Source organism: Akebia trifoliata, chromosome 13 (genome assembly GCF_017979445.1).
Source record: "Akebia trifoliata isolate Shusen 1 chromosome 13, ASM1797944v1, whole genome shotgun sequence".
NCBI classification, from domain to species: Eukaryota; Viridiplantae; Streptophyta; class Magnoliopsida; order Ranunculales; family Lardizabalaceae; genus Akebia; species Akebia trifoliata.
Genome location: NC_141387.1, coordinates 7,770,969 through 7,797,343, shown reverse-complemented (window position 1 = coordinate 7,797,343; position 26,375 = coordinate 7,770,969). Strand labels below are relative to the sequence as shown.

Below are 26,375 nucleotides of genomic sequence, written 5' to 3'. Positions count from 1 at the left end.
AAACACTCTAGACTTCAAAGCAACTCCCCAATGTTATAGTTTTCTGTTAACTCTTCTATAAACTCCATTATATAACATAGAAGCATAACCCTAAAACAAACATCCAACTTTAGCAATATCTCCCTCATTCCCATAATTTCACAAAAAAATTCGATGACGTCTCTTTGTTCTTGTGTATATGTATTATGGGTTTTTTCCTCTCTTTATCTGACATCTTAATTTTCAAAATACTAATCAAAATAAATTTGGAGTTTATAAATGAACATGCTATAATTCTTCACAAAAATTGAAAATAAACCCTAAACCCTAAAACCTTAAAAAATGGAAAATAGACCCTACAACCTTAAAAAATGGAAATAAACTCTAGATTCAAATCTCTAAACATTGAAAATGTGAAGATAATTGAGAAAACAACTCCATTTACTTTATTTCGTTGAACTCTATGAAACGCCCGACTTGATTTTTGACGAAAAGAACAGATGAAGGAGTGGTAGAAGAAAAAGGAGAGGCAGAAGAAGTAGAAGAGATAGAAATAAGGGTTTTTAGGGTTCGACCAAAGAAGGGATGAGTAATGGAAATAAAATTTTTGATGAGGGTATTTTAGGAAGAAAAAATTAAATTAGAATTCAAAAGTTGCATCCAGTGACTCCCCATCGTTAGTTCAAATGTTCTGAAATTTGGTTATGAATTTTGGAGTCTGAACTGAAACAAGCATTCTTCCATCTTCTAAAGTTTGGATTTTAATGGTGGAGAAGTATTACCAAACACATACTTAATTTGATTTCTTAAAAATCTGAAAAAGAAATTGGGTAATTTAGAAACATCCCCTGTAAAATTAAATGATATTAGGTTTACCCTCTTGCATACAATATTAGTCTTACTCCCCTTGATCGTAAGTCAATGTTAAATTTTCTTAATGATTTTATGATAACATTTTTATTCTTTTTAAAATGCTTTTTAAATTCTTAACTTACTAAATCAAAATTTGAAAAGTATTAAAATTTCACTGTTAAATCATCAAGAAAAAAATAATCTTGATTTCAAGTCAAGGGGATAAACCTAATCTGGCATTTTGCAAGGGAGAAAACCTAATATCACCAATTTTACAGGTTTTATTTTTTTTATTTTTTTATTTTTTAAATTAACCAAAAAAAAAAAAAAAAAAAAACCATCAAATCTCTCTCTCAATCTCTATTGGGAGGGGGGTTTTTGGAGAGAAACTTTGAACAAGTTCATCTATTCAGTTGGTCTCAGATTGGATTGGATTGGATCGGTTTTGGATTGATAGAAGTTATGGTCCGATCGAATTTGGTTCAAGGATTATTTGGTCCGATCAGATCGGATCTGAATTATAGTACTGAGATTTCGGATCGGTAGCGGATTGGTATTGAACCGGTATAGAACCGATCCATTGCCAGCCCTACCTAGATCTAAAATGGATCCAAGTCGGGTCAAAGGACATTAAAGCCATTTCGACCCATTTTTTTCGAGACTGTAGTAGCTCAGCGTACAGGAGTCGCACACTCGCAGAAATGAATGTTTTATTTAGAGGAAGATTTCTTGCATGAATTCGAGATTATTTTCTGATTTTGCAAATTTTTAATGAAGGTGATGATGCAACGCTTATTAACAAGAATCTCAAGGTCCATTAAACCTTCAACATCAACTCTTCTCAATCACGTTTCTTCCTTTTCAACCCAAAACCACTCTTACATTAACTTCTCTTCGCAAGCACATCTCCAACCCCACCACCATCAACGACTGCAAAACCAATCGATTCCAGGAGATTTCCTGAAATGGGGTTCTCTTGGTTTCTGTAGAACCTCGAGATTCGCTACTGGGTACGAACCTCTCCAACCAAAACCATTGGATTCAATCATTGATATTGAGAGGGCTAAGAACTGCTCACCTGAGGATCTCGTTTCCGTATGGGATGATGTAATTTTCCAACCACCTTATCACAAGTTTTTATTTTTTTATTTTTTATAATTATAAATCCAGAAATTGAGTTTGTTCTGTGCTTTTCTGAAATGGGTATTTCGTTGTTTTGTGATCCGTGCATTATGTATGTTGTTTGATTGAGTCGTTTTATTGTGTTGTTTTATGTTGAATTAGTAATAGAAACTGAAATTTTTATTAAGCTAAACTTTTCGAAGTCTGAAAAATACAGAATGGCGATTTGAAGAGGGGGTCAATAGTGTAATTGAATTAGAAATTTTGGGAAACCATTGTTTGCCCATTTTTTTTTGGGAATTTTTGGGCCTAACAATGTACTTCTACTTTTCGAATTTTTTTTCATGCTGGCACTTGGACACTCTTCGGCGTGGCATGACACTTCTAGACATATCCAAGAAATATCATATGATATCATCCAAGTGTGTCTTATTTCGACCAAAAAATAAAGGGTCCTTTTAGGAAAAAACAATGCAAAATCATGAAAATTATCAACTTATAAATAAAAATGCTTGGATCTGTAAAAAATTTTTGTATGATATTGAGTAACTTAAGTTAGGTACTTAAGAACATTATTTAAATTTTCATCTTTACATCAAGTAGGTTTTCCAATTATTTCTCTAATATTTCCATGTAGTATTGTTTCACCAATAACATGGGTTCATATCTAGCATATCAAACTATTTGTACATCGTATTGTTTTGTTTTCTCCATTATGCTTTCTCTCTTTTTAAGGGAGTAATAGGTGCTCATGTGAGCATGATCACTACAATAGATTTTGGATTGCATTCATTTTAATTTTTTATTTTATTATAAGCATTTTTATATTTGTAAGGACGTGTTGCCGTATTTGAATTCTCAAAAGTTGGCATACTATACACTTGTCGACACCTGACACTTGGCATCCATGCCATGTGTCATAGGTAACACTGGCCAAAACTAATCTCCACAAGTTGGTAGTGACATGCCGAATCTTGACAAGGCCTTATCTCTGGAAGTTGAGAGCTATCCTTCCTTTACGAGACCAAAACCTGTGACTATTTTGGATTAATTTGTTTTAGTAACAGAGGTTTTTAGATGACAAGTGATGCGTGCACTAGCATGGTATTTAGCTTTCTTCAGTGCGTTGAAGGCTCATTCAATTTTAGAATCTCACCCAAAATGTTTTTTAAGGGAAGTTGGTGATATGAGAGGTCAATTCTTACAATCTTGTTCAAACTTCACTTGGCTTCATATCACGTTCTCAAGCCTTATCAAGACTTTAGTAACTTCTGTGTCAGCTATTGGCTGTATGTCTATCTTTTTTGTATCAACCTTAAACACTATTTTTAGTGATGATATTATTTCAATTTTCATTGCCTCAAAACACTCAGTTTATTAGTGAAAAATGAGTTTTTCTTTCGCTATTTCTTGTTTGCTTCTTGTGATAAGTCATAATACTTGCCTTTTCTAACATTGCTACAGTGCCTTCAATAATTGAACATCATTTGTGGATTTAACCATTTGGTGACGAATATGTAAAATCTATGCCCCCCCCTTTTCAATTCATTTGCAATATAAGGATTGTCAAGTAATTTTTTTTTCATTGTTTGTAAGTGTTTCTACGGAATCTTTTCATTTTATTATAGTATTTAACCATATTGCATTTTTCTTTTCATCTGTATTGAATGCTATTCAGTGCAACATAACCATTTGATTCTATTCTGATAATATTGATTGGGATTATTGAAGATGTTTGGATACACACCAGGTCTTCTATGAACCACTCCTATAGGTTCAGTCTTGTAACCTTTGACCATTTCTTTCACTTCATGTATTCCCCAATGTTCAGTATTATTAAATTTATTGCAACTGTTATGTTTTTACGTTGGAATGGGATGTCATTCCTGTGGTATTTTTTTATTTTTTACTTTTATGCTAAAAAAATTGGATTTACTCTATGTTTGAAGCACTATCAGTTCTAGCATGCTACTATGATGGTTGAGCTGATGTAGAGTGTGGTGTCCTTGTTTTCTTGTATTCCAGTATCACATTGGAAGAGGACATATTAGTGCTTCCATGAAAGCGAACTTGTATCACCTATTGGAACAAAGAGCAATGCCTTGGTAAACCATTTTATTGGTTTGTAGTATATTCTATTCTATATATGTGTTCCTTTCTTTCCTTATCTAACTACCTATTACTTCTATTGTATTTTTAGCCGCCATTTTGTTATTCCTTTGTGGAGAGGGAGTGGCTATACAACTATGTTCGTTCAAGGTTCGATCTTAAATTTGCAAATTCTATTATCTTTGTATATGTAACATAGTGAATACTGGTTAGAGCAATGTTGTTAAGTTAATATGCGATCATGTGCGAACAACATGCAAACAACATATGTGACCATGTGCGACCAGCACTTGCTGTTCGCATATGCGATTTCGCACATCGCATATGCTGCAAGAAAAAAAATGCAGAAAATATGCCATCGCACAAATCACATATGCCATGACACACATTGCATATGCCATCACATATGCCATCACATTGGCATATAGCATAATTTAGGTATGCAATCGCATATGCGAATATGTGACCGCATTTGGCAACATTGGGTTAGAGATTTCCTTAATGGAGGAATTTATTTGTCAAATTTGGTTTGTATACAGTGGGTACATTCATATGTGATCGCATTTGGCAACATTGGGTTAGAGATTTCCTTAATGGAGGAATTTATTAGTCAAATTTGGTTTGTATACAGTGGGCACATTGAGAGAATAGTGGTATTCTTGACTGTTTTGTTGTTACGGTCTTATTCTGGATATCTATTCCATTGGTAATATGCAACCACTAGGGTGCTGCCACTTTTAGTTTTAGTTTTTCCTCTGTTTTTATACATTTTCTCATTCAATGAAACTGTCAGTTTGTTATTTGGTAGGACTTAGTTTCCCGTAATAAGAGTATGAATGCGAGCTGATTTGGGAGACAGATTAGGGAAGTAGTGGTGGATGTAAAAAAAAGGTGAAAGCAAAAAAAAAAATCTATATAATAAAACACAATGGTGGGTCCCACTCCAACTATAGTGGAGTGGGGTCCACACTACCTTACTTTATTGTCTTTCCTTTTCACACCCTTCAACTTTATTGTCTTTCCTCTCCTCTCCCCTCTCCCCTCTCCCTTTTTTCAATAGTATCCTCCAATTTTACTATCTTTCCTCTTTTACCCCTTTAACCCCAAAGAGAACGCTCATGCCTATGGCATGGGCAAACTCTAGCTCATATTATAACAGTTGTTAGAACCCAAACTATATGTAAATAATACAGAAGAAAGTGGCCTTGATGGTGGAAAAGCAATTATTGGCGATGGAAGTCTTTAAAAGATCTTGGAGTGGGAATAAGATTCCGAAGTAAGAGAAACATCTTGGTCAGAAGAGAAAAACCAGCCACCACAAATTCATACTGCTACTATGGGTAAGCTTTGTTGTTGAGGTTCTACTGCAGATAATTGATGCATAGCATGTAGGAGACACTCTGATCAAAAGTAGTCTTAGTTGCATGTCTTGATTGGTGAATAGTGGATGGGAAAACGTTGGTGTTCGCAAATTTTCCATTGAGGGGCCTCGTTTCCACTCAATGGTGTCCATGAAAAGGCGTAGATGTGGGATGCCCACTTTCAAAGAAGAGGGAGGCACTAATCCTGGAAATGCATAGCATGACTTAGCATCAAAACACCCTCGATTATCCTATTAGGTTGCTAAAAGATTTTACAAATAATCATAACCTCTAGGGACGTGCAAAAATTTAAACTAACGAACGGTGCCTTCCAAGGTGTGAAGTGAGAGAGAAGGGATGTCATAATTGGGGTTTTGGATTGTGGGTGGATATAAACATGTTAGTAGGAGACATATTAATGCAGAACGCAACTGATGATGAGAATTATTACAATTTTATATCACCGGTGGCGAAATCTTCCCAGTTGAGGAAAATTGATGGGGACACCAAATCTTAAAGAGTAGATTTTAGTTTTTGATTAGATTTCTGTTTTCAAGCTTTATTTTCATGTATTTTGGGGCTTATTTTGATGTTTTACTGTCCCATGGTCTTAGTATAATATTTAGAGGCGGTTTAGTAATTTTAATTTGTTTTATAGTTAGGTTAATTAGCGTTTTAGGAGAGATAAAGTCACGAAAATAAGGTTATTTATTTGGTATTTTAGTTTGACTAGGATTCTTGATTTATTTTCTTTATATAGATTGTATTAGGTTTTTTTAAATAATGAAAAATGATGAATATGATGAATAAAAAAGAAGGCTTGAGCTTTATCTTCTCAACAATGGGTGTGGTGTGAGGTCATTTTGGAGTGAGTCTAATATATTATTTTCTTTTAATCTTTATTTTTCTTTTCTATTATTTTGTTTCATTTTATTTTCTCTTATTACTAATTCTTGATTTTCTTGATTCTTGAAACATACAAACCTCTTACTCTTAATCCTTTCCCTATTTTCCTTAACCCTTATTTCATTAATCTCTTTTTTGAATCTTTAACCCTCAATCCTTTCCTTACCTTACAAACCTTTAACTATTTTCATTGGGATTGTGTCATACTTATAATCATTGTTTTCATTTTACCTGTTGGGTTTACCCAATCCTAAACCAAATTTCCCCATATTTTCTTATCTCCCCCCCTCATCGTCCTGCATCACATATGTTCCTCTAATAGTTGAAGATGACGCCTATCGATATCATATACCTTTTAATACGAAATGTTGTATACTTGGCGTATTAAAGTAATATTGATGTTAGACATTTAATTATTTTCTGTTAATATTGAGCTTGTTTCAGTCCATTATATGGATGTCTACCATAGTGGTGTCAAGCCATCCACTCTGTAGGCCGGTTTAATTCTTTTTTTAATTTTTTAATTTGTATGTCTTAAGTTTAGGGGCTTATTGTTTTCCTATATAGAATTCCATCATAATCTCTTCTCTGAAAAGTACTCCTTATGTTTGTATTACAATATAATCATTTGCATCAAGAGATTAGAAGTAGCAACAAAAACATTCCTTATAGATGTAACAAATTTAAATACTTTGAAGAAAAAAATCTTCACAAACTAACATTGAAGATCACTTGAAAGGAGAAGTTTTTTTCAATGCAATTTGTAGATGGTAACTGTAGTGTATAATTCTATCAGAATGATCAAGTGTTTAAACTACTATGTAAAATTTGTATATGACTCGGAACTGTCTTGCAGTGCAAATGCCCTACATAATTTTTACTGGGCTCGAGGATTACAAGGCAAGAGGAACTCAAGCGTCTCCCTACTTCACTGTGACATATTACCCTGAATTTGTGGAAAGTAAGGACACGGTGCTTATTCGTGGGGATATTGTGTTCACTAGCAAGCTCAGTGATGAAGAGGCACGATGGCTTTTGGAGACCGTCCAATCTTTCTATCTGAACGATGTCAGGTACAAATTGGTGGAACGGTTCAACAAAGAGACACGTGAATTTGAGTTCAAGGACGTACTACAGGCACTGGAGATGCCCACAGGGTGATTTGTCCAACAGACCTCAAACTCTTCGGCATCAATGGATCTCTAGCAGAAAACTTGGTGAAATGCTGGTAATTCTGACTGATTTGTAACTGTTTTTTCGGTATTTGATCATGAAATAAGACAGATTGGGATAGCTGAGTGAAGTCTCATCTTTATTTATTTATTTTTATTTTTATTTTTAAGTCTCATTTAGTTGATGAGCTTGAAATGTCTACCTTGCATATTTAGGAAAATTTCCCAAGCTATGGTCATGAAGTTGTACTGTTTTCGGGAACTCCATGATATGTATCATGAGAATGGATGAATAATAAAATCCGAGTTTTGATTCAAAATTATTTTGGTTAATCTTTATGTGTTGTTAGAGAGCGAAGCGTTATGTTTCTCACAAGTCACAAAACAACCATTATTTACCCATCATGTTTGTCTTTCTACTAAAATCACTGAAACCATATTTCTTATATGTATTTATTTCATTAATTTCACCTTATTTGATCATGAAAGGGTGCAACAGTCTTAACACCCAAGTCCACTTCCAAGCAAACTAAGTTCAATCCATGACTCTCAAGTACTCTCCTTGAGTGGGTAAGAGGCTTTCATGGCAATACCACAGAGTCCGGCCTTACTACGAACATCGCGTTTCATCTTTATGTAGCCGTCTTCACCCCAATCTTTTCCCCATGAATTCTTTACAATCCAATATTTTTTGTCACCCTCTCCTCCGTAGCCAACTAGTGCAACTCCATGGTTCAAATTGGTCTCACAATGACCAGTGAAGATCCCATTGGAATAGAATTGAAAAGCGTAACCACTAGCATCAATTGCCACCGATATAGGTTGTTTCACAACTGCAGCTTGAAGGCTATTCTCACTATCAGTTGGCACTCTTTCGTAACCACTTATGGTTGTTAAGTTCTTAGACTCGGTCTTTCTACACTTGTTCTCTACTCCAATATAAGGATAAGCAGCTTCAGTTTCGATGCCACCATTTGCTTTAATGAATTTGAAGGCTTCTTCCATGAATCCGCCACTACAGCCTTCGTCTTGACCTTTCATGTCACAGTCCACGAGCTCTTGTTCGGATAAAGATAACAGCTTCCCTGTCTTGATCTTGTTAATGCCCTCCATAGCTGCCACTGCAGAGAAGGCCCAACAACTTCCTGTATGGAAAATAAAACTCTATTAGATATTATCAGACAAATCGAAATTTTTATTTATAATAGAAGACATGGTTCCAGACAGAATTCAATGGAGGAACAAAATTCATTCTGCCAATCCCAAACTTTCCAATTAGAGCCTCGATGGTGGTTTTTTAGAGAGATTCTATTGCCACACCAACTTTTGCTAACCACACCCCAATTTGTAAGTGGATCACTAAAGAATTAGCACACATATTGAGGTGACATTAGCAAAAGTTGGTGTGGCAATAGAAGCTCTCTCCCTCGTTAAATGGTACCAGAGGTACATGAGTAAAAGAGTCGCATACCACATTGGGCTTGGTCCTTAACTTGAGTTACTGCTCCTTTCTTCCTCCAGTCCACACTCTCAGGCAACTCCATCTCCAACGAATTCCTCCCATATACGGGGTTTTCTCCCTCTTCATTGTGCTTGTAACCCAAATACATCGCTCTAAACTCCTCGTTTGTTATGTCTGCAAATTTGTTATCGACTAACTTGAACGAGTTGTTTTGAGAATTGAAGTAGTCGATGAATTGAACAGTAGATTGGTAAATTCCAAACCGTAGTGACCACTCATTTTCATCTGGATAACTACGTCCGTGTTTGGTCATCCATTGCTGGTACCTATCAAGCATGGGTTGTGGATCATACTTGGGTGACAAACCACAGTTGGCTTGCCCGTGACTCTTGTGGTGTTCGCATGCATTCGAAGGTAGCCATAACACAGACAAAATCAGAAGAGCCAAGCATACATTGTCCCGGATAAGGATAAGAGTGGCCATGGCTAGGTTGCAATATGAATTGGAGTGATGAATTGTGTGCGTTATTATATAGACTAAGAATTTGAAATCAAGTTTGAATGAACATGAGGTTTATGCTTGTTGAGTATTGTTTTTTCAGTTACGGTTGGTGGGTTTCCGTCTAGGTATGTTGCATTAGAAAGCCAACTTGTGGGGCGTCTCCTACAATGCCACATGTCATATGCATTCTCTCTTTCTCTCTCTCTCCCATATCATGAAAGTATGACCAATCGATGGGTGGGCTTAGTCACAAAAATGTTGGCAAGATTGATGATTTATAGCCATTGGATTAGATCATTTTTCTCTATGTGCTTGGAACTCACTAGTGGCTCTGTCCATGAACCTCATGATAAAAAATAAGAGTCGCGAATCAGAACAGTATTCCGTTTCTATGACAACGTTAGGTGTCTACATGGCACAATTTTATAGGACTTCAAACACATTGGGATGCATGAACAGCTTGATTAGGAGCCCAAGTTGTTTTAAGCACCAACTAATGCATGCCACATAGACACCTAACCTATTTTATAGGAGGGGGACACCAGATTGGATCCTGAGTCATGAAATAAATGTAGTCCGTTTCATCATCCCTCCTACACGCACAATCTATCAACATATTTCTTGATTTTTCAACATTCAGCTCTATAGGCACTGATCAAATAAATGTAGTCCGTTTCATCTAGATGAAATCTTTGTGCGAGGCAACATGTTTTGAACTTGTGTAGGCAGTGTTGGCATGATTTCTAGTAATGTAGTGGAACCAAGATTAGTGATTTAGTGTCTCAAAGGTCACGGGTTCAGTCTACATGAATACGACTTTTTTCTATTTTTTATATGTTAATAATGTCTTCTATTTTTAGTAATGAGTTGGCCTATTTATTCGATTGTGCTTCTTGGTAAAATCAATTGAGACGTTTGTTGGGGACCTTGTGAGCGCTGTAACCCCTCCATCTATTCTATTTAATTCCATTTGTGTGTCATGTTGGACATCGTAGACTCCATTTATGTGCTACAATATGTTTAAGTGTTTGTTGGATCCCAAGTCTATGAAAAGGAACCTTTCTCTACCTCACTTGGCATGAGAAAAAAAAAATAGAGAGAATTTCTCACCATAACCGTAGATGTGTTACTCATAGGGGTGACCTTGGTTTTATTGCGATTTTTATATTTCTGACATGGAGATGCACACATAACCGTAGATGTTTTTACTCTTATCATGAGGTAACGACTTCGACGGTTTTGTGCACACGTCCACATCAGAAATGTAAAAATTACAGTAAATCCAATATCACCCCAGCACGACTCTTTTCTTAATTTCCTTATGTTTATTATTTCAGTAGATTTGACCACCCCCCTATGGGGATTACATCTACAATTCGGGCACAATGTGAAAAAAGCCCAAATTTGACGGTCTTGGGTTGTCAAATTTCATAAAATTCGATGGACCATGAGGTTGAATTGGCGTCAATTTTTTATTGTCAAATTTTTTTTTTTGATGGGCCAAAACTGTCAAATTAATGAAAGATGAGAAATTCAATAGCTTTAAGCCATCAAATCTGGAAACATCAAGAATTTTGATGGTCTTAGACCGTCAAAATTCGGTTTCTAAAATCCGTGAGCCTTGGCCCGTCAATTTTTTACGTCGTATTTTCTAGTTTTTACGTGGTGGGGTATATTTTATGGATAGCTTTCCGTAGACAACGTTTTGTCATATATGACAAAAAAGTTTTGGAATGCGTTATTTTTTGTGAGGATGATCTCCTATTTTTTGTGAGGATGATCTCTATGGTGAGGAGATCATCCCCACAAAAAATTAGTCGATTCTAAACTTTCGAACTTTATGAAAAGTGGTTACAAACTAATGGTTAAAATGAACGATTCACAATTTTTCAACTTGTAAATTAGGATTAGAAATTTTAGAATGAGCTGATATTTGTCAAGGATGATCCTCTAACCATAGAGATCATCCTCACAAAAAAATCAGCTCATTCCGAATTTTTTTGTCCATATAGAACAAAACACGTTATCTAGCATGTCGCCTACAGAATCCGACCCATACTTTATTTATGCAATTTTTTATTCGATGTATTTGACACAATATTAGGACCATAATTTAGGTTTAATTTGACTTTTGGATTTCAATTTTATTTTTAGATTTCTATTTAATATAACAAAACTATCAAGCAAGGAATCCATCAACCATATCTCAATTATTACATATAAAGAACGAAACAAACCTTTTGTCACGCTTGAAACATTTTTTCAAAGTCTAGATACTGTGAACACATCTCATGGCACGTTTGGCTCAACAATAAGTAGACCAATCAAAGTATCAAAGCTTATTGGTTGAGATTTTCTAGAAGCATGCATGGTTAATCTGCCACCTGACACATAAAACAATGAACTATAGTAGTTATACAACTCCAGATTGTACAACATCAGGATTTACTAGGGGCACTCCCCTCAAGAATTTTAAAAGTCTATCTTGCCAAATTGTAATTTAATATTAATTAAAGAGTGGTTTGAAGATTACAAAGAAAGAATGATATCTTTGTAATTTTCAAAACTAATCAACGTGATTTTAGGGATGTGTAGTGGTGCAATTACAATTTTCTTGAATTTTGACTAAAATAACCTTAGTTTAAATGTGGTGGGGGTGTTTTTGAAATCTTAATTTTGTGTCGAACCACTTCTACACTACCTTCTCTCATTGTAATAGTAAAGATAATTTCTTACATAAGAAAAATGTATTGCGAAAATTCTCATTTACGGTTACATGTTATTTTATAGTTATATTAATTTCATTGTTGAAGACTCTTTGGAAAGCATTACATCGATATTAAATGCAAGTGATGAAACAATTGGAAAATTGGTTAGAATTGATCTTGAAATAAATACTTTCATCGATAAATTTGAGGGTCCAATTCAAAACCAATTGACAATGAGTGAAGAGGTCCAGGAGCTTATAAGGAGAGAGATAAGGCAATGATTGTCTGATGTGGGACTGAACTAAAGTCAACATGCCCTTTGTACATGTGGGCCAGACTGGGTCAAAGCATGTGGAGATATGAACTGGATGACATGGATAAGAGAAAAGTCCACTACAATACCATGATAAATCTGGGGGTCCAACTCATAATCAATTGACTATGAATGGAGAGGCCCATAAGCTTATAAGAAAAAAGACAAAGCAATTTGTATTCAATGTGGGACTAAACACAACATGCCCCCGCACGTGTGAGTCAGGCTAGGCCGTAACACATGGAGATATGAACTAGGTGACGTGGAGGAGAGAAGTGTTCGCTCTAATACCATGATAAAAGTTTATGGGTCCAACTCAAAACCAATTGGTTATGAGTGTCTGATGGGGGATTAAATTCAACGCACCCCCTATAATTGTGGGTCGGATTAAGCCAAAACACGTGGAGATATGAACTGAGTGATGTGGAGGAGAGAAAGACACACTCTGATATCAAGATTAAATTTGGGGGTTTAACTCAAAATCAATTGACAATGAATGAAGAGACTCACGAGTTTATAAGATGATAGACAAGGCAATGAGTGTCCAATGTAGGGCTAAACTAAACTCAACATCAACAGGACAAATTGCAAAGGATGTATGAAAAATAATGTCCACATCTATGTATAAATTATACTCAAAACACCTAATGAGAAATACATAAAATTTTGATCATCTCTTATCAACGCTATATTTCTCCTTATCTTGTTTCCTTCATTTTTCTCTTTAGAATTCTTTTCCACAAATTTTACCAAGAAATCCTAGAAAATGAATATGATGTCTTCGAAGATCAATTTAACTTAGTTGGTAAATGCGTGGGGGAGAGTTGATAAAGGTCAAGAAATCATAGAAAGAATGTGGGTGTCCCTTTAATCTTATTTTGACATGTACGCTAAACATATATATATATATATATATATATATATATATATATATATATATATATATATAGGGCACGGTTCAGTAGTCCCAAAGTTTGCCAAGTTTTGTGCCAAACATTTTTCAAAATATGGGTTAGACGCTTTGGAATGAGCTGATTTTTTTGTGAGGATGATCTCGATGATGCGGAGATCATCCTCACCAAATATCAGCCTATTCCAAAACTTCTAACCTCAAATTAGACGGTCCACAATTCTTCAACTTGTAAACTAGGGTTAGAAGTTTCAAAATGAGCTGATTTTTGGTGAAGGTGATCTCTTCACCGTAGAGATCATCCTCACAAAAAATCAGCCTATTCCAAAACTTCTAACCCCATCAAAAGTGATTTACAAAAAATGTTTGGCACAAAACTTGGCAAACTTTAGGGTTGCCGAACCACTCCCTATATATATATATATATATATATATGGGGACGGTTCGAGGGACGTTTGAAAAGCAGTGTTGGAAACCGATGTTTCCAACTCGTTGGATTTAACGATTCGAACGGCTGTGATTATCGTTTGGAAACAGTTGGAAAGAAACATGTTTCTAATTAATTATAGAAAACTCCCTTTATTACGGGATTTATTAAAATTAAATCCAATCTCTCTCTCTCTCTCTCTCTCTTTGAACCCGAACACAGGTGAAACGTTTCTCGATCTCTTGATCGATCGGTCAACCTCGTTCTCTCTCTCGATTGACCTTAACGTGAGTTTATCATTAATTTAAAAACTTTGCTGTAACAAAAGAATTTAAATACCAAGACTGCAAATCAGCGACACTGAAGTCTTGAAGTGGATCGGGATCGGTGGCATAAAAAAAGACAGTTACAAACACAAGCAGAGAAAATCAGATTGTCATGTTTACTTTACTCACTACTTCTTTTGTAAGTGTTCTGAGAGATTATTAGTATATATAAGCTCTTTTTCATAGTGGGTTTACGATGTAAAGGGTGTCAAGAGAGGTTGATGTCAATTTCTTAACCTTCACCCACCGAGGGTAAGCTGAGATTCTAAAGACATCAGCGGCGTAACATGAGGGTGGCGTAACCCCACAAAATTGTTCAAAAATATACTTTTATACTGTGTTATCTTCCACAGTTCTACTTAAGGACAGGGTAGGCGGATCTGTACACGAAGACTAAGGGGGCATTTCCCCTACAAAACTTTTAATTTAAAAAAAAAAATACCGTGTTATCTTCTACAGTTCTAAATAGAGGGGCTGAACTACCTGTAGATTACAGGTGCCATATGTTGATTCTGAATCTTCTTCTGTTGTTACACAACCTGAGGTTTATGAGAGAGATTACTAACTCCAGCAAAAGGTCCATGTATTGAGTGATTTTTTTCTCTCAATAGTCCAACAGCCATTTGACATGTGGCGTGAGTCACATCATTAATGGAGAGAAAGTTTCTCTCTCATGCCCACTCAAAGGGTTAATAGAAATTGGAGGGAGATTTCTATAATTATATGAAATCTTATTAAAACATGTTGCTTTCCAGTTGTTTTCAAATGATAATCACATCCATTCAAACCGCCAAATCCAACGAGTTGGAAACATCGGTTTCCAACACTGCTTTTCAAACGTCCCTCGAACCGTCCCCTATATATATATATGTGTGGTATGCCAATAAAAATTGAGAGTTGCTATTGCCACGCCAACTGTGTAGTGTGGCATTAGTAAGAGTTGGTGCGGCAATAATAACTTTATAAAAATTCTCTTCGCACCTAAAGATAACTCATCAAACGTCAAACCACGTCAGTATTGGCCTTATCCACAAAATTTGCCGTAAGGAAGCAACATACTAAATGACTCAACTGGGTCCCACGAAAAGATATTGTGGGTCGCATTTCATGTAAAATGATGAATATGAACGGTCATGATTATCTATATCTGTGATTCAAACTCTCATGGTCTACGAAATAAACGGTTCAAATGTTACTACCAAGTTAATACATAGATCTTGTGTCAAGTCTAGTATTACAGTAACTTAGTTATACAGTCTTTCGTCGTGTTCTTCTCAGAGACCCGAAAAAACTTTTCCGTTCTTATCCAATTTGTTTCTGTATCTGCGTACCGACTGATAGAATAAGTAGACCAATCAAAGTATCAACCTTAGTGGTCGAGATTTTCTAGAAGCATGGTTAATCTGCCACCTGACACACAAAACAAAGAACTATAGTAGTTATACAACTCCTAATTGTACAACATCCCAATCAAGGGCAGATTTACTGGGCGCACCCCCACCGCCACCCCCACCAATATTTTTTTTTTTTAAGTGTATATGGGCCAAATTGTAATTTAATTTTAATTAAAGAGTGGCTTGAAGATTACAAAGAAATAAGGATATCTTTATAATTTTCAAAATTAACTAACGTGATTTTAGGGACTTGTGGCGGTGCAATTGCAATTTTCTTGAATTTTGGCTAAAATGATCCCTGATTATGTTAAGTTTACATGTGGTGGGGGTGTTGAAATCTTTATTTTGTGTCAAACCACTTCTACTCTACCTTCTCTTGTTATAATAGTAAGGATACTTTCTTACACAAGAAAAAATGTATTGTGAAAATTCTCATCTATGATTACATGTTATTTTATAGTTACATTAATTTCATTGTCGGAGATTCTTTGGAAAGCATCACATCGATATTAAATGCAGGAGATGAAACAATTAGAAAACTGGTAAGAGTTGATCTTGAAATAAATACTTTTATTTGATAAATTTGGGAGTCCAACCAGGGTCAGAGTCAAGCTTCTCTTATAGTGGGGGCAAACTATAATTAGTTGGATAGTTGAAGAACTTTCATGGGGGGAAAATTATTTGTGTTGGAAAATACGATTAGAGGGAGGTGAGGATGTGGGGGCAAATGGGGAGAGAGGTGAGGAAGTGGTGACAAATGGGGCATGTAATTAATTGAAAATATAAGGGTGTCTAAAAGTTTTGTGGGGGTAATTACCCCCACCAGCTCCTTACTAGCTCTGCCCCTGGGTCCAACTCAAAACTAATTGACAATGAGTAGAGAGGTCCAAGAGCTTATAAGGAGAGAGACAAGGCAATGACTGTTTTATGTAAGACTAAACTAAACTCAACATGCCCCTGCACATATGAGCCAAACTGGGTCAAAATATGTGGAGATATGAACTGGACGACATGAATAAGAGAAAAGCTCGCTATGATATCATAATAAATCTGGGGGTCCAACTTCGAATCAATTGGCTATGAGAGGAGAGGCCTATGAGCTTATCAAGAAAGAAACAACACAATTTGTGTTCGATATGGGACTAAACTCAACACGTCCCCGCATGTGTGGGCTGGATTAGGCTGAAGCACTTGGAGATATGAACTAAGTGATGTGGAGGAGAGAAATGTTCACTCTGATAACATGATAAGTTTGAGAATCAACTCAAAACCAATTGGCTATGAGTATCCGATGTGGGATTAAACTAAACTCAATATGCCCCTGTACATGTGGGCTAGATTGGGTAAAAACACGTAGAGATATGAACTAGGTGACGTGGATAAGAGAACGACCCGCTCTGATACTATGATAAATCAATGGGTCCAACTCAAAATCAATTGACTATGAGTGGAGAGGCCCATGAGCTTATAAGGAAAGATACAAGGCAGTTTGTGTCCACTGTAGAACTAAACTCAACATGCCCCCGCACGTGTGGGCTGGACTAGGCTGAAGCACTTGGAGATATGAACTGGGTGATGTGGAGGAGATAAAAATTCGCTATGATACCATTATAAGTTTGGGGGTCCAACTCAAAATCAATTGGCTATGCGTGTTCGATGTGGGACTAAACTTAATACGCCATTATGCAATTGTGGGTTTAACTGGGTAAAAACATGTGGAGATATAAACTAGATGACGTGAAGGAAAGAAAAGCCCATTCTAATATCATGATTAAATTTGGGGTCCAACTCAAAATCAATTGACAATGAGTGGAGATGTCCAAGAGCTTATAAGGAGAAAGATAAGGTAATGAATATCCGATGTGAGACTAAACTAAACTCACCATCATAAGACAAATTGTGAGGGATGTATGAAAAATAATGTCCACACATATGTATAAATTATACTCAAACTCCTAATGAGAAATATATAAAATTTTGATCATCTCTTATTGTTTTCTTCATCTTTCTCTTTAGAATTCTTTCCACAAGGTTTACCGAGAAATCCTAGAAAATGATTATGAAGTCTTTGAGGATCAATTTAACTAAGTTGGTAAATGCGTGGGGGAGAGTTGATAAAGGTCAAGAAATCCTAGAAAGAAAATGGGTATCCCTTTAATCTTATTTTGACATGTACGCTAAACATGAAAAAAAAAAAAAAAAATTGGTATGCCAATAAAAATTGAGAGTTGCTATTGCCACACCAACTTGTGTGCAATTCTTTGGTAATTTATATCGGAATAGGTGGGGTATTAGTAAAAGTTGGTGTGAAAATAGTAGCTCTCTAAAAAATTCTCTTCTTACCTAAAGATAACTCATCAAATGTCAAACCACGTCAGTATTGACCTTATCAACAAAATTTGCCGTATGGAGGCAACATAACAAATGATTCAACTGGGTCCCACGAAAAAATAGTTACATTAAAAGCTATTGTGGGTCCCACTTCATATAAAATGATGAATATGAACGGTCAGGATTATCTCTATCTGTGATTCAAACTCTCATGGTCTACGAAATAAGCGGTTCAAATGTTACTATCAAGTTATATAATACATAGATTTGTTTCTCGTCTAAGTATTCGCGTTCTTCTCGAAAATCCGAAAAAACTTTTCTGTTCTTATCCAATTTGTTTCTGTATCTGCGTACCAACTGATCATCCAATGGAGAAACAACAACCCACCTGTACGATCGAAAGTTCTGATTTTTTGGAGAATCTGGATTACCAGTCCGGCTTCGGGAATCACTTCTCGTCAGAAGCGCTTCCAGGAGCTTTGCCACAAGAACAGAACAGTCCTTTACTCTGTCCGTACGGTCTCTACGCAGAGCAAATCTCAGGAACCTCCTTCACTGCCCCTCGAAAACTAAACCAGAGAAGGTTTGTTTCGGTTTGATTCTACCCATATTTTAAGTGATTTGAATTCTGGGTTTCGATTGAATTTAGGAGTTGGTAAGTATAAATTCTTTTGGAGATGGAGTTCCTAAAAATCGATTTTTTCAAAACAGATTTTAGCGTACTTATCGTTTTGAGTTGGAACTTGAAGTCCTGTTTTGGGTCTATTTCTCAACATTTATCCAAATGTTGATTTGGGATTTGGATTTTGTTGGAATTGATGGGTAATTCTAGGATTCTTCGATGGGTAGTACTCTAAGATAAGAAATGTGATTTTTTATTTTATAGCCAATTTTATCCTTTTTTACATAGAAACCTTTTTTGGATCCTGAATCTATCTTTTACTTATTTAGGGTCTGTTTGGCTGCAACAAAAATTCTTTACATAATTACATATCCTGAATAGGATTTTCCTTGAACCTGTGGTGGAAACGTTTAGCCTGATTAGCTTTAGTATTGTTTGTTTGACATTGATCCTAATTCGGGTTTACTCTGCATATTGTTTGTTCGACATTGGTGCGAGTCTATTCTGATATAATAAATATTTTAAATTCAAATTTGATATGAAATTATAACTCCAAAATAAGTATCACAAAATAAAATCTTTAAACAAAAATTTATATTCTAATTAAAAGTAAAAAATATATTTCATCATGTGGCATCGATAAACATGATCCAATGAGGCCACACAAATGTAGAGGACAAATTTTTATGAACTTTTAAATAAAATACTTAAAAAATATTATTTTCACTGTTAAATTTTAATTTTAAATTCAGTTAACAATCCATTTTAAAAACTTTATGAATATATTTTTAATCAGAATTTTTCCATGAAACGTAGAGGACTGTGGCGTTGAATTGCCAAGGTGGATAATCTATTGAGCTCACAGAACCTTAGTAAGATTTGAAATCTTAGTAGGTTAGTTAAGAAAGTGATTTTCTATACAATGACATAAAGCAACTTCAATATAAAAAAGAAAAACACTTCCGTGACTAATTCAACATGGATCACCACATTGGCAATCCAACACCACAACAGTCTTATAGATTTCATGGAAAAACTCATATAAAAAAATATGTTTTGGCCTTCATCCAAGGTGTTGGAAATGAACTGCTACCCAACTCTCAAATTTATTCAATGGAGAAAAAAAACTATTTTTTTTTTAATTTTTTCAAAGCTTCTTGAAAATTTCTGCTCTACATCCTTTTGGCATTGGATCATGTTTTTGGATGCCACAATGTAAGCTCACGATCTATAGTAAGATTTAAAATCTCGCTAAGATAGCTATGCTAGTCTGATTCTTATTTTTTTTTTGCCAACCATTTAACACATGCAGACGTGTTGAGACTAAAAACTAAAGGCTAGAAATCGTGTTTTTAATGAAGAGAGAGAATAAATATGAGAAAATAAAAATAAAATCCTTTTTCTTTGTTGTTAAAATAGAAGTTTAGTAAACGTGGGAAAGAGGAATCCTGTTGTTTTGATGGGATTCCTCTTTCCCCGTTTTTTAGTTCCATTAATCTATCAATTTTTTATGTTAATCCTTTTTTATTTTCTATATGTGTGAAACAAACACAATTTTAATGGATAGGATATCTTACACGCCCGCTTAGATTCGCTATCTTGAGAGACAAGCACAGCCTTAAGGCTTCTATGAGTTCCATCTTCAATTGATGGATTCCATGTATTTTCCTTTTGTTTGGACATTTATTATGGATTTAACTTCCATTTATTGTATTTAAAAGGAATATTTAATTTTGGGATGGACTCGTTGCACACCACTAGTTCTTGGTTGCACCCTAACCTTAAAACAATATGTATATATAGGGGAGCTTTTGGAGGCCCTAAAGAGAGAAACATTTTTCAATAGAGATCATCCTCACAAAAAACCGGCCCATTACGAAACTTTTTGCCCATAGAGGATAAAACTTTGGTCTATTTGGATGCCACGTTGACATGTGGTCTATAGAGTGAAGGATCATCTATCTCTATAGACCATGAGTCAACGTGGCCCCCAAATACACCACCGGGTGCCGCATGTATGTAGAGCATAAAATTTTATGAACTCCCCCAAAACTAGAATTGAAAAAGGAGTTCTTTTCACTGTTGGATTTCAATCTTAAATCTAGGAGTTCAGTGGCCGTCCATTTTCAAAGTCAAGATCTGGCTAAATAAATTTTTTTCAAACCTAATCTAGACCACAAGCAAGAGGGCTGAGTTGTCAATTGGACCAACATGACAGTCCATGTGGGCCAAATGTGTCTCTCGGTCTACATGGTCCCTCGGTCCATGCAAAATTTTCCCATATATATATATATATATAGATTAAAGAAAGGAATTAATCTCTATCTTATCCTACTAGTTGCACTTCATGTTTTTGCACTTTTACAATCATAAAGTCTCTTGACTTTATGATTGTACAAGTGCTTTTCCATTCTTAGTTCAATAACGGATCCCAAAATGTTCCGGTTCATGTGACTTTATGATTGTACAAGTGCATTTCCATTGTTAGTTCAATAACGGATCCCAAAATGTTCCGGTTCATGCTTTACTTTCTTTAAAAATGATTAGTTCCGAAGGACCCTTTTCCGACTTTGAGATCAAGCACTCTTCGATATTGTAATCATAATTTTTTAATCTTATATACATTAATAATTTTTTTAAAATCTATGTTATTCATGTTCTGTTTTAAATGTACCATAATATGTTTTGCTCTAAGATTTGTGTGAATAATTTCATGTATTAATTTTTAATTTTTGGGCAGCTGGTTGTATCGTATCAAGCCATCGGTTACACATGAACCATTTAAATCTCGTGTCCCAGCCCATAAGAAGCTTGTGAGTGAATTTAACCAATTCAACAGTTCTGCTACACCGACTCAACTGCGCTGGAAGCCTCCAGAGGATTCTGATTCGCCTACTGATTTTATTGATGGGTTGTACACTATGTGTGGGGCTGGAAGCTCTTTCCTTCGACATGGATACGCAATTCACATGTAATTTGTTTTCATTGCAACTCACGTAGTAGAATTATCAATGCGTTTTTTTATATTAAGTTATGGGGTTCTTTTGGCAAGTAATTTTAACTTTCCATAGAATGACCAACCCCATAGACCATGCACGTTTGTGCTTGCATATATCTTCTTTTATATCACTCGTTTGTGCTATTATAATTAGTTCTTTTCATTAGATATTCCAAAATAGCAACTTTGAGCTACATATAAGTGAATATATATTTTTTTTTGATAAGTAATAATGTTCTACAACTTTGAAGTACCTAATTCTATATGTCATTGTTTGATATTTCTTGGGCTTTCCTTCATGATGTTCAAGACATCCCCTCAAGTTAGTCAAGCAGGTCTTAGAGGCAAGGTATTGTGGATTTATTTCAAAGATCAATCGTAGAAGTTTATGAGGCCATTTTGAGATTGATGGTGATCTGACAATCAGATGGACAAATTTCTTGACTCAATACAGTGAACCTTCAAAGAAATTGGGCTAACATCCTTGACTCAATGATTATTTGTGAAGATAATTTAGCTGCCTTAGGTGCCATAACATTATACTTTGCTCTTAGTTATAATTATTACAATCGGCAAATTAGAAATCGATTATTAGTTGAGTTGAAACTATAAAAAGCACAATTCATTTTCACACATGGATATACTGTTTTGCTTGTAGGTACACTGCTAACAAATCAATGGAAAATTCTGCCTTTTGCAATGCCGATGGCGACTTCCTGATAGTTCCCCAGAAAGGAAGTAAGGGACTCTTTACAAATTTTCTAAGTTGATTCTGGAATTCTGAATGCTTTGTGTTCCATTATCTTCTTTGGCTTGAAATATTGTGCAAGTTTTAATCTAGAAAGCACATTTTGCCTTTTGATATAAACCTTGGTATTGCATGGCAATTAGAATTTCATAAAAGCGAGTAAAGAGTCGTTGGGAGTATACTGTGTTACATATGAATGAAACTCAAAGTTCTCTAAGCAAAACAGAGGAAATTTTGGTGAGTTAAACATTTTTTTTTACCGACTGGTTTGTGAAATTTCAATTGACTTGTTAAAGAACTCATCTAGTTGATAACTTGAGTCTTTCAAACTACTTTTTCTGGTTAAAAAGAAAATTTTGGAAAACCTTTTCAATTCTTGACTGAATCCATTCGAGGCTTCTGGTTTTAATGTCATGTTTGTAATGTGGGTTGAAGGCGTGCGGGTTTTGAACCCAGGTCATCGTATCAACATTTACAGACCTTACCAACTTAGCAAGCTGACACACCTTCCGTTATAAAATCACCTTGTTTGGATCTTTTTGGTGAATTTCACTTTTGTCTGTAGTTAATTTATGTTATGGCATAAAAACCGCGGTTTTAATATTTCAAGTTTTTTCTTTTACCATTCAAAACAAACCCATTTATACCAAATTCTTATCAAGGCTAATACAAGCATAGAACCAAAATAATCCAAAACATTTATAGGGACATGACTCATGACTTTCTATACCAACCCATAAATCATTTAACCAACTTGAAGCTTCCAACATATTTTCCTCTGCCAACTTCCCATTTCTTTGTGGATAAGCTTAATTCTGATTGTTTACCCTACAAGTGTGTGCTGGTGAGTTTGCCTCATTGACTCTCACTTTGGAAGCCGTATTGTAATGCTACACTTTTTTTTTTCTTGTTCGTGTCTCTCATTTATACAGGGTTGTGGATTACAACTGAGTGTGGGAGGTTTCAAGTGTCTCCTGGTGAAATAATTGTTCTGCCTCAAGGATTCCGCTTTGCCGTGGACATTCCTGATGGTCCCTCACGTGGTTATATTGCAGAGGTTTTTGGTACCCATTATCAGCTACCTGATCTTGGCCCAATTGGTACTGGATTTGAATTATTTTCTTGCTTTTGAGGTTCTATCACAACATATGTGATCTAACGAACTTTAAGTTGCTATCGTGACAAAGATGTACTCTGAATATTTTGTAGGAGCTAATGGTCTTGCTGCCTCAAGGGATTTTCTTGTCCCCACTGCATGGTTTGAGAAGGATCAACGACCAGGGTACACTATTGTACAAAAGTTTGGTGGTGAACTATTCACTGCGATGCAAGATTTTTCTCCATTCAATGTGGTTGCTTGGCATGGTAATTACGTGCCATATAAGGTGGGAACTTATATTAATTCCTCCATCCTGATTTTGTAGAGATAAATACAATTTTCTTGGAATTGTTGGCTCTTCTTGAATGAAATTGTTAACAAGTGACTGTTACTAAAATTTTGAAATTTTGAAATGACCTTGGGTTATGTACCTTGCAGTATGATCTAAGTAAGTTCTGCCCATTCAATACTGTTCTGATGGATCATGGTGACCCTTCAATAAATACTGGTAGGTGTGTGTTCCAACTTAACATATTTTTATTAGACAACATAAAAGCAAATAATTTGTGTTCATATACACTTCTTGTTTAAGTTGTATTGTTTTTTTTTCCTTACTGAATGGCAGTATTGACGGCACCATCTGAGAAGCCTGGTGTTGCATTGCTTGATTTTGTCATTTTCCCACCTCGATGGTTGGTTGCTGAGCATACGTTTCGCCCTCCATATTACCATCGCAATTGTATGAGTGAATTTATGGGTCTAATTTACGGCAGATACGAGGTAAAAAAAAAAAAACTACAGTTCATGACTTTGTATATAATTTTATTATTAAGCTAGTTTTTAATGAAAGAAGATGACTCACTCATTAGTTTGTGAAGATGGATATAATCCCTCATTGGCTCCTGCCATCCAATCTTTGTTGTCATTTTAAATGGCCAGGAAAAAAATATAGTGATGGCTCCCATGGTTTTAGAACTCGTTTTCATGTCTCGTCTAGTCCATGAACGAGACCCAGTCATCTCAGATGAGTTTTCCGATACGTTTGAGTCATCTCGTTCAAGAATGAGAAAAAATGAACTGTGGTTTTAAGTCTTGTCCGATTCGCTTGACATGTCTATCCGTCTCGTTCATGGATGATACCGAGCATATTGGACGAGTCGTCTCACTATCGGATGAGATTTAAAACCATGATGACTCCAACAAAACTCTGTACATCATTGATTAAGATCATCTAACAGGGTATTGTTTCATTCAATGATATGCTTGTTATATTTTTGTGGAAAATTAACATTTTGAAATGTGAATTTTCCAAACATAAGAAACCCATGTTTTTGTATCGTTGAATAAACGCTAAATTCATGGGAAATTTATATGACAAAGACCTAAAAACTGAAACTAATATACCATTTTTTCAATTGTAAGTTGTTTTTCCAGAATTTATTTTGAAATCTTTTTCTAACAGGTTTTCATGTGAAACAAATATTTTTACCATGAAAATTTCTAAATATTTTTACAAGTAATATCTCTGAAACAATTTTTTTTTTTTCAATTTTTAGAATCCTTGCATGTTCTTAAACAGCCCATAAATGGGAATATTAAGGGATTCTTCTTTGTTCAGTTTCTGTATTCACACAGATAACCTTATTGACCTCGTTGTAGGCCAAAACTGATGGATTTCTCCCAGGAGGGGCAAGCCTTCACAGTTGCATGACGCCCCACGGTCCCGATACCAATACATTTGAGGTATAGAACTTGTTCTAATCAAATAAATGTGTAATTAACTCTGCTTCACTTTGGATCCTTAATGTTCACTTTATTGTCGACAGGCCACAATTGCGAATGGAGAGAATGCACGACCATTTAGAATAACTGATTCCTTGGCTTTCATGTTTGAATCAAGTCTGATACCTCGAATCTGCCCATGGGCCCTCGAGTCTCCCTACATTGATCACAACTACTACCAGTGTTGGATTGGACTGAGCTCCCACTTCTCTCAATAACAGAGAAGGTGAAATTAATGGAGAAGATGGCATTGGAAAAGGATGCTTCCATTGTTGCTTTGGTCATTTTCACCGGCTCTTCAAATCGAACTTTGGACATTAACTCGTCTCGAATAATTTATCAGATTGTACATATAATCCAAGAACTTGACTTTGTAAATGAAATCTAAAGAACTATAACTATATAAGCTTACAGGTTATATTATTCATTGGGTATCTATGTGTAATCTAGGCTCTCTTCCATGCATCATTTAACACCCAAACTTGGAGCAGTTGTTCCCAATATCATCTGACCGTTTCTTGGGCTTTGTTTGTCTCAAATTTTTAGATGCCTCCTTCGATCTTTTAAACTGGTAATATGCTCCCTGACTTCGGTCTTCTCTATTATACCAATGAAAATTAACTTCAAAATCCTAAATTTTCCTTACCTAATCATCTTTAACATCTGATGGAGATGACAATGATGAGGGCATTAAGATCATTTTTAAAAAGAAATTAATTTAGAAGAGAAGATCAAGATCAAAGTAGTTACGTTATAATTTGAAAGAATAATGTTGAAGTGACCTCAGCTGGAACATCATATCGCACTTCTTGAAGTGAAAGTGTATGAGAACCATAGATGTTTTTCATCTTGATATGAGTTAGAAAGCCTTGATGGTTCCTATCCACTTTCACGTCAACAAGTGCGATATGGTTCTGTAGCCCTCTGTAGCACTATTGAACAGTTAAAAGACAAACCCAAAACAAATTCACTTTCAAAAACCCTGCAAATCATTAGATTTTACAGAAAATACATGAAAGAAATTTAGAAAATAAAATTACAAATAAATAAATATAAATTTTACAAAAGAAGAAACTCAATTAAGCAAAAATACAAAATAAGATTCTTTCATTGATGGAAATGCCCCTCCTGCCTTCATTGATGTTTGATTGGACATGGTCCTCGCACGGCTTTTTCAAACACCCCCTTTGGCTTTAGAGGGCATTAGACGGATGCAATATGTTACATTGCCGGAAATGCCAAGAACACCGAT

The 26,375-nt window shown here is 35.3% G+C and overlaps 3 protein-coding genes across 3 annotated transcripts; 2 read left to right on the top strand and 1 right to left on the bottom strand.

Annotated features, from left to right (window-relative positions):
- The first annotated feature begins 1,486 nt into the window (after window positions 1-1,486).
- Window positions 1,487-7,821, top strand: LOC147387664 (ATP synthase F1 complex assembly factor). The gene is made up of 4 exons (XM_086421478.1): window positions 1,487-1,938; window positions 3,979-4,058; window positions 4,154-4,212; window positions 7,186-7,821. The coding sequence occupies exons 1-4, from the start codon at window positions 1,603-1,605 to the stop codon at window positions 7,488-7,490; spliced, it is 780 nt and encodes a 259-aa protein (XP_086277604.1). The 5' UTR covers window positions 1,487-1,602; the 3' UTR covers window positions 7,491-7,821.
- A 152-nt stretch (window positions 7,822-7,973) lies between these two features.
- Window positions 7,974-9,479, bottom strand: LOC147387663 (senescence-specific cysteine protease SAG39-like). Its single transcript, XM_086421476.1, has 2 exons — window positions 8,973-9,479; window positions 7,974-8,646 (listed from the first exon to the last, which is right to left on the bottom strand). Exons 1-2 carry the CDS (start codon window positions 9,445-9,447, stop codon window positions 8,051-8,053), a joined length of 1,071 nt encoding a protein of 356 aa, XP_086277602.1. The 5' UTR covers window positions 9,448-9,479; the 3' UTR covers window positions 7,974-8,050.
- An 8,674-nt stretch (window positions 9,480-18,153) lies between these two features.
- Window positions 18,154-25,550, top strand: LOC147387662 (homogentisate 1,2-dioxygenase-like). The gene is made up of 9 exons (XM_086420857.1): window positions 18,154-18,457; window positions 21,237-21,467; window positions 22,153-22,232; window positions 23,175-23,342; window positions 23,452-23,627; window positions 23,780-23,849; window positions 23,967-24,121; window positions 25,001-25,084; window positions 25,168-25,550. The coding sequence occupies exons 1-9, from the start codon at window positions 18,243-18,245 to the stop codon at window positions 25,339-25,341; spliced, it is 1,353 nt and encodes a 450-aa protein (XP_086276983.1). The 5' UTR covers window positions 18,154-18,242; the 3' UTR covers window positions 25,342-25,550.
- Window positions 25,551-26,375: the final 825 nt, after the last annotated feature.

What these genes read in the sequence shown, in the direction of transcription:
- LOC147387664 (XM_086421478.1), top strand. Translation starts at nt 1,603, where the DNA reads ATGAAGGTGATGATGCAACGCTTATTAACAAGAATCTCAAGGTCCATT. An exon ending in TCGTTTCCGTATGGGATGAT is followed by an intron (nt 1,939 to 3,978) that starts GTAATTTTCCAA and finishes CTTGTATTCCAG; the next exon opens with TATCACATTGGAAGAGGACA. An exon ending in TACAACTATGTTCGTTCAAG is followed by an intron (nt 4,213 to 7,185) that starts GTTCGATCTTAA and finishes ACTGTCTTGCAG; the next exon opens with TGCAAATGCCCTACATAATT.
- LOC147387663 (XM_086421476.1), bottom strand. Translation starts at nt 9,447, where the DNA reads ATGGCCACTCTTATCCTTATCCGGGACAATGTATGCTTGGCTCTTCTG. An exon ending in TAAGGACCAAGCCCAATGTG is followed by an intron (nt 8,647 to 8,972) that starts GTATGCGACTCT and finishes TTTTCCATACAG; the next exon opens with GAAGTTGTTGGGCCTTCTCT.
- LOC147387662 (XM_086420857.1), top strand. Translation starts at nt 18,243, where the DNA reads ATGGAGAAACAACAACCCACCTGTACGATCGAAAGTTCTGATTTTTTG. An exon ending in ACCTGATCTTGGCCCAATTG is followed by an intron (nt 23,343 to 23,451) that starts GTACTGGATTTG and finishes AATATTTTGTAG; the next exon opens with GAGCTAATGGTCTTGCTGCC. An exon ending in TAATTTACGGCAGATACGAG is followed by an intron (nt 24,122 to 25,000) that starts GTAAAAAAAAAA and finishes ACCTCGTTGTAG; the next exon opens with GCCAAAACTGATGGATTTCT.